Source organism: Tupaia chinensis, unplaced genomic scaffold, assembly GCF_000334495.1.
Source record: "Tupaia chinensis unplaced genomic scaffold, TupChi_1.0 Scaffold000078_1, whole genome shotgun sequence".
In the NCBI taxonomy this organism is placed as follows: domain Eukaryota; kingdom Metazoa; phylum Chordata; class Mammalia; order Scandentia; family Tupaiidae; genus Tupaia; species Tupaia belangeri.
Window position 1 is genome coordinate 3,133,724 of NW_006159539.1, and position 7,422 is coordinate 3,141,145.

At 53.4% G+C, this 7,422-nt stretch overlaps 1 protein-coding gene across 1 annotated transcript in view; it reads left to right on the plus strand.

Annotated features, from left to right (window-relative positions):
• The first annotated feature begins 6 nt into the window (after positions 1–6).
• The window catches only part of FAH (fumarylacetoacetate hydrolase), a 23,115-nt gene continuing 15,699 nt past the window's right edge, over positions 7–7,422 (plus strand). Inside the window, exons 1-4 of the mRNA XM_006142638.3 lie at positions 7–125; positions 4,207–4,317; positions 5,505–5,626; positions 6,093–6,142. Of these exons, the coding sequence (XP_006142700.1) occupies positions 45–125; positions 4,207–4,317; positions 5,505–5,626; positions 6,093–6,142 (364 nt within the window). The 5' untranslated portion in view covers positions 7–44. The remainder of the gene's footprint in view (positions 126–4,206; positions 4,318–5,504; positions 5,627–6,092; positions 6,143–7,422) is intronic.

Sequence of the window (7,422 nt, forward strand, 5' to 3'; positions counted from 1 at the left end):
TCCTGCTCTCCCTCTGCTCGCAGCCTTTCCCGGTGCTTGCCAGCATGTCCTTCATCCCGGTGGCCAAGGATTCGGACTTCCCCATCCAAAACCTGCCCTACGGCGTCTTCTCCACCAAAGACAACGTGAGCAGCTGCACTGGGTCTCCTGGTCTCCAGGCTGGGGCCGAGTGCAGTGGAGGGCTGGGGGCGGGACTGAGGCAAGGGCCCTGTTTCTTTTGGAGAGCCCGTGGTGGAAGTGTGCACAAGGGTCTGAATCCTCCTGGCTGTACCTTTCTTTACCCTCTCACCTCCGTCTCCGCAGTCACGGGACTGTTCACTGCACAATGCATAATGAAATGCATGTGTAACCGCCCTCCCAGCCAGCCAGAGCAGGCACAGTTGTTTCCGAGAAGCTCAGCACACACGCTGCCTGCTCTGAAGTTGCTGGCTTTTGCTTCCTGCTCCTCCCTCCCTGCCCCAGGCACTGGTCCCTCCGCTTGCTGGTGCCCCTAACTCTAGAACCCCGGGCACTGCGAATTAACCCTGTAACATTGGTATTTTAGTGGCTCAGAGGGGAGTGTGTATTTCTTGGCCGAGAGCTCTGGAACTCAAATGTCTGGTTTCCTCTAGTGAAATTCTTTCAGCTTGTGTGAGGAGCTCCTTGGCCTTCCCTTGCCGGTCAGAAAAAGCCCTTTGGGGCAGAAAAATGAATTTTGATATAGCAAGTGTAGTTTGTTCGGTAGAAAGAAATCTTCCAAAAATATGGGGGCTTATCAACGAATATGTAATAAGGATCCCTAAAGGGGGGAAGCAGCCTCCTTTGGGTTTGTCTGTGGTTGTTTCGGGTTGGATTTGTGCTTCCAGCGTTAAAGGTCAACTGTCCGTTCAGTTCTGTGAACCAGAGAAGCCCGAAATCTCCTTGTACCTAATAATATTGAGAAAGTGTTGGTTAAATAGAAGCACTGGCAGTGGCCTCTTCCTGGAAAGAGGCGCCCTTCTCCCATGGCAGGTCATTGCTCTTCTGGGGGCCCGCCTGTGGAGAATACCTTCGCCTAGAAGAGTCCACTTGTTTCACAACTGGCAGCCTGATGAGATGTTGCAAGGACACAGAAGCTAACACTCATCCCCTGGAGGAGGCGAACACGGGGCCTGTTAAACCTTGACCTGTGTCAGCCAACCATGTACTCTGCTGACAGAGCCCTCCCCTGCCTTCTGATACTTTGCCCTCAGCAGGGGTGTCCTCTCCTTTCTGTGAGCACACATGGATTAGGCAGAAACATTTGGGAGAAGCAGGGCTGTCCTGGTAGGAAAGACTCCCAGTTACTTTCCCAGGAAAATCAGGAATTAATGCCCCTTGGAGTGTGGCTAGGGGCCTTCAGATACCATACCCGGCTGAGTTGATACTGGAATGTGGGAGAGGTAGCCACTGGGGACATCTGAAAGATGTCCTTCTCACTGCCGCTTTTGTTTTTCCCCCAGAGAGATTTTTTGTCATAGAGCGCATGCACTCACTGGAGAGACAGAGAGCAAGAAGTCACCCCCACATGGGGGATGGCCACACTGCAGTCCCCTTTCCTCCATTCTCTTCCTGGGATTTTGGACACACATGTACACGTGCCCAGTGTGAGTTTTATGCCACTGGGTCCGGGATTTGAACCACAGTTGACTGTGTGGGAGTCCAGCGACATAACCATTATGCCATTTTTTGGTCGCCTCCACTGCCTTTCTGATAAGAGTGTTGGGGGGGGGGCAAGAAGTTGGCCCATTTAGCCTTACAAAAGGCTCAAGGCCTTCCAACTGAACAGGCTTCCCCTGAAGCCTTCACTGCAGGCATTGGATGTTCCACCACGAAATGCCTCTCTAGGTTGGTCTGGTTGCCAAGGCAATGTCTGTCTTTCTCCTGTCAGCAGCCAGTCCTTCATAATTTGAGTGGGATAATAATGAATTAATCTAACCATCACTCATTCATCCTTTTCTTTAAAAAAAAAAAAGTTTATTTCATCTGTTAGTAAGACAAAGAGTGCACCCCCATTGGGTCCCCTTGCAGTGACCCTATCCCCGGGATGTGAGTGCCCAGTAAACCTGGTACCCTTCCCTGTGGGCTAGTGTTGCATTACCACTGTGCCTGTCTTCAGTGAGTGTTTACAAACTCCAGCTCTAGGCCAGAGCCTGGGCTGGGAGTTGGGGCTTAAAGACAGGAGACACCCTCTCTCCATCCCTGGTTACTGTGGATTAGCAGAACATCTAATGGAGCTCTCTGTGAAGGCAAGAGTGGCAGCCTTTGAGAAATGGGACTGTAGTCTCCTGGAGCCAAGGTGCCCAGTGCCATGTTAAGGCTCTGTGGTCTGAGCCTGCGGCTGCCTCCTGGGCTCTTGTCCACCCACGCTGCTGCCGTTCCATCTCTGAGACGTGCTGTGAGTAGTATCTTGCCTCAGGGCTTTAGTACATGCTATTCTTTCTATCTGGAATCCTGCTCTCTATTTCCTTGTCACTCTGCAGGACTCAGCTTAAATGCTGTCTCTTAAGAGCCGCATCCCTCTCTGAATGCACTCCCTCTGCACTTCAGCATCAGAGTTATCTGGGCTCTCCAGGCAGCCTCCTCCTGGCCAGGCTTCGACTGGGGCCTCAGGGCCAGGTGAGGCATAGCTCTTGGCCATCCCAGTCAGAACAGTTGACATGCGTGGAGAAACGGCCTTGTGCTGTTGGCCCTCTCATGGAGACAGGTCGGCCAATAACCCCACCTCTAAGCTCCCTGTAAGTGGGTGGCAATGCTAGTGGTTCAGGAGTGGATGCAACTTAGGAAGGCACCCAAGAGGTGGAGTCTGCAAACGTACTTTCTAGTTCCTTGTTGATGGGCAAAGCTCAGGGCTGGGGACAAAGACCAGGCTTTCCCAACATTCACGACATATTAGAGCTGATGGTAGGATCTTATTTTTCTAGAGAGATTTTTTGCTCTAGGGCATGTGCACTTGCTAGAGAGACAGACAAGACGCAAGAATCATCCCCACACCAGGGGCAGGGGGAATGGCCACGCTGCAGTCTCTTCTCTGTTGTCCAGGACTTTGGGCACATATGCACATGTGCCCAGTGTAAGTTTCAAGCCTCCAGGTCTGGGATCTGATCCATAGTAAGCTGTGTGAGTTTACTGCCTCAACTGCTAATGCCACCTGCCAGCCCCAGTAGGATTTTTGTAGTTTATCTCAAAAGAGAGTAAGAGGTGTGCTCGACACGGTCTGTACACCACAATCCTCCTCACAGCCTTAGAGCTAGCTACATCTGGGCATGCCTGTGGGCACATTGGTATGTTGGGGTAGACCCAGGTGTGAACCCAGAGCCTTCCCGTATGGCTTCCAGCACCGTGCATCAGCGTCCCTGCTGCCTGTGTAGCTGAGGCTGGGGTTTTACGGTGCACATTCTGCATGGTCTGGTTTTGTGGACCTCTTTCATGAGCTGAGCTCTTCCTCCATTTCAAGCATGGCACAGCTTATTCCAAAGCCCCTGGCCCTCACTCACTGCTCTGCTGCACACAGGAATCTTCCTGACCAAGGGCCTCCATTCAACCAAGGTGGAACCCAACTGCCTGGTAAGCTGGTGAGCTCTTCACTGGAGGAGTTGAAGCAATGCCTAGAGAACTTGACTGGATACCTAACCTGGATAAAGGAGAGTAGACCAGGCTACCTCTCCTCTCCCATTCCAAGGGGCATTATTTCTTTTCCATTCAGGGAACATAGGTGCTTTTTTTTTTTTGAAAGAGATTTTTGTTATAGGGTGCATGTGCTAGCCAGAGAGACACACAGACAGACAGATAGAAAGTGAGAAATCGCCCCCAGGGGGGATGACCGTGCTTCAGTCCCTTCTCCATTCTCCTCTTGGGATTTTGGGCATGTACGCCCAGCATGAGTTTTAAACCACTGGGTCCAGGCCTCAAGCCATGGTTGACTACATAACCATTATGCCATCTGCTGGTCCCATAGGTGCTTTTTGCCTTTTTCCCAGAAGGAGAGATGGCACCAGGTCCTGCCTTGGCAGAGATACAAAGGGAAGTTTAGCGCATCGGGCGGCTAAGAGAGCTGGGTGAGATGCTGAGGACCCAGTTCCTCAGTCCCTTCGCGCAGAGGGCCATGTGAAGGGGGATGCATGGGCTTCTGAATAGACAGGCTTTCTAAGAACTGAGCCATGCCCACCCATGGCTCTCTTAGTGCTGACCATGCCATCTTTCTCCCAGCCGAGGCCTAGGATTGGCGTGGCCATTGGCGACCAGGTCCTGGACCTCAGTGTTGTTAAGCACCTCTTCACCGGGCCTGTGCTCTCCAAACACCAGGATGTCTTCGATCAGGTAGGACCTTGCAACGTGGCTTGTCCCCGATCTCAGCGGCACTCGGTGCAAATCCACCAGGCAAGGCTCTTTGCCTCTCATTTTCAACAGAGGCAGCCTGTGCCTTCCGAGGTCTCAGAGGTGCTCCCTTTCTAAAGCTGGACTGTTCTGAGACAGCAGCCTGACAGGAGGTGGCCCTGGGCCTTTCCCAGTCACCTCTGAGATGATGACCTTCAGAACTTCTGGTTATTTTCCTCATGAAGCTGTTTGAGCCTCTGCCTGTCCAAGGCCTGGGATTGGACATGAATTTACTTCCCTGCAGATGGGACTAGGTACTTTCAGTGTGCATCTTCCTGTTGCGTGGTCAGGAAGGAGAGTGCCCCCCACACACACCACGTGCCATGAGCATTACACACGTCTTCTCCTTCAGTCTCCCCAGGGACCCTCTGGCATAGGAATCAGACTCACCACGAGATGGGTGGGGATCTCAGCATCTGAGACAAGACACAATAATCCCAGGTCACTGTGCTACAAATTTTAGAGCTAGGGCAGGGACTCTAGCCCTTACAATCTGCAAATGCTTGTTCTGCTGGGCTTCACTGCAAAGGCCCCCCCCCCTTTTTTTTTGTAAAGATTTTTGCTATAGAGCACATGTGCTTGCTGGAGAGACAGAGAAATGGGAAGCAAGAAATCACCCGCCTCCCCGGGGTGGGGGATGACGTCTTAATCCCTTCTCATCCATTCTCTTCTTGGGATTTTGGGCACACATGCACTTGCACCTGTCAAGAGTTTCAAGCTCTTGGTTCTGGAACTCGAACTGCGGTCAGCTATGTGGGAGTCTAGTCCCTTAACTACTGTGCCACCTGCTGGCCCCAGAACCCCCTTCTTAACTTTAGCAGAGGGGATTGGTGTAGGCTACTGGGCTCCTGCTGCCTGGAGAGCACTTCCATTGGCAGAGCATAGCTGCCTGCAAGCACAGGCTGGCCCAGACAGCAGTGCCTGGGCTTTGGAGAGTGTATTCAAGCAGCATCCAGAAGGGGGTGCCCTTCTCCAGCTTGACGGGTAGACGACAAAACTGAGAGGGGGGGGGGGTCCTGAGATCTGAGAGAACAGAGAGAGACACAGGGACCTTGGCAGGCCAGCAGGAGGGGACCTTCAGGGCTTTTCCCTCCCACTCATGATGTTCTTTGTCCCTGTTTTGGTTCTAGTCAACTCTCAACAGCTTCATGGGCCTGGGGCAGGCTGCCTGGAAGGAGGCGAGAGTGTTCTTGCAGAGCTTGCTGTCTGCCAGCCAAGCCAGGCTCAGAGATGACACGGAGCTTCGGAAGCGGTGAGGAGCACGTGGACATTGGTGGAAAGGAGGGACCATGGTGGGGAGTCAAAAACGGTGTGGTCACCAGTGCCACTGAGTGGTAGCTTGGCTGCGCTGCTGGTTGAGTCAGACCCACTTCCACCCAGACCCTCCCTGGGCTGCATGTTAATGGGAAAGGCTCGAGGCAAACTGGGGTTACCTGGTGGTTCCTCATCAGCCTCCCCTGTGTCCTCGCCTGGTTTCTGGAGTAGGAGTTCCCACTTCTCTGGTCCCATTTCCTGCAGTGGGACATAGAAACAGAGATTGGGGCCTCTTGCCACATGAGTGGCTGAGTGTCCTGTTGAGCACCACATGGAGTTCCGAGGTACCCTTGTGGGTTGGAGCCCGGGGATGGTCCAGGCTGAGTATGTGTGTGGGTGACTGGCATGGCAGGGGCCCCGCTTTGCTACTCCCTGGGCCTTGACACTCCTGTTCTGTGTTTCAGCGCCTTCACCTCCCAGGCTGCTGCCACGATGCACCTTCCAGCCACCATAGGTGAGCCCAGTCTCTATAAGGCAAGGACCAAGCAGCTGTGTAGGCCGACGGGGCTGGCCAGTGCCTTGGTCATTGTACGCTGGTAGGGGAGGAAATAGGAGAGGCACTTGGGGACTATGCCCCCCCCTCCCTGGCACTGACGGAGCTCAGTGCCCGGACCTGGCATCAGCTCAGGCTGTCTTGGCCAGAGCGCTGGCTTGGGGGAGCTGCAGGCCGCTCCAGTGTGTGACTAGCTACGTGTCTTCCTGTGCTGCCAGTCACTCTCTTCCTCCCAAAAGGCTGTGAGCCAAGCGCTCTGAGCTCACCCCGTGAGTCAGCAGTTTGAGAAAGAGGCCACAGGGCTATGAAGGGCCCACTTTGTACACTTGGTATCTGGCTACAGCTTGATCAGGAAGTTGGAGTTGTCGGAACTTTCCTAGCCAGAGCGGAGAGAGGTCAAGTGAGTCTGTGGCCAGAGGCCGGCTCTCCATCCTGTCCTCGACACACGACGAGGTCTCACCTGTTGGGATGATGGCCTGTGTGCCCAGAGGCAGGCTGACCCTGCCCTTGGCAAAGTTCTCTGCCGCTGGCTGCTTTGAGAGAGCCGGGCAGAGGCTGCATCCCCTGCCCCTCCAGCCCCACTCCTCCTCCCTCTCCTAGGCTGCTTTTTGGCAAACCAGGTATCTTTCAGGGTTCCTCATCATTTCTGGTGATTGATCATCTGTCTTGTGGTGGTGGTGGTGTTTCTGTGTATAATTGTTTTGAAAAACATCTCAGCTGATATTTCTGTGTTTCAGCCTTCCCCACCTCCCTTTCTAGTCTGCAAGTTGGCACTGATGGCCCTAGCCTTTTCTCAGGGTTTCTTTTCTTTTTTTTTTTTTTTTTTTTTTTTGAGGGGAGATTTAGGAAGATAACAAGCAAACTGTCCCATCTAGTTTTTCGCAGATTTTAGCTACTTTAGTAATTCATCCACCCTGCAAACCCCCACCTAGCTCATCAGAATCAACTGGCACCAACTGCCATGTGTGCGACCTTGTTCTTGGCCCTGGGGGAAAGTCGGACACACACGAGCTGGGTCAGGGCTGGCCCTGAAATAGCTACGGCCCAGCAGAGAGACGCACGTGCAGAACTGGACTCAGCAGCAGGAGGGAAGCCTGCCCAGGAGGGGTTCAGACGAGGGTATTCAGAGAAGGCAGAAATGCTTTCAGAGAGAGTAAGAGGGCTTCTTGGAGGAGGAGGGCCTCAGGGTTGCCATGAACACACAGAGACAGGAGAAGTCAGTCCTGGTGGAGGAGGCACGG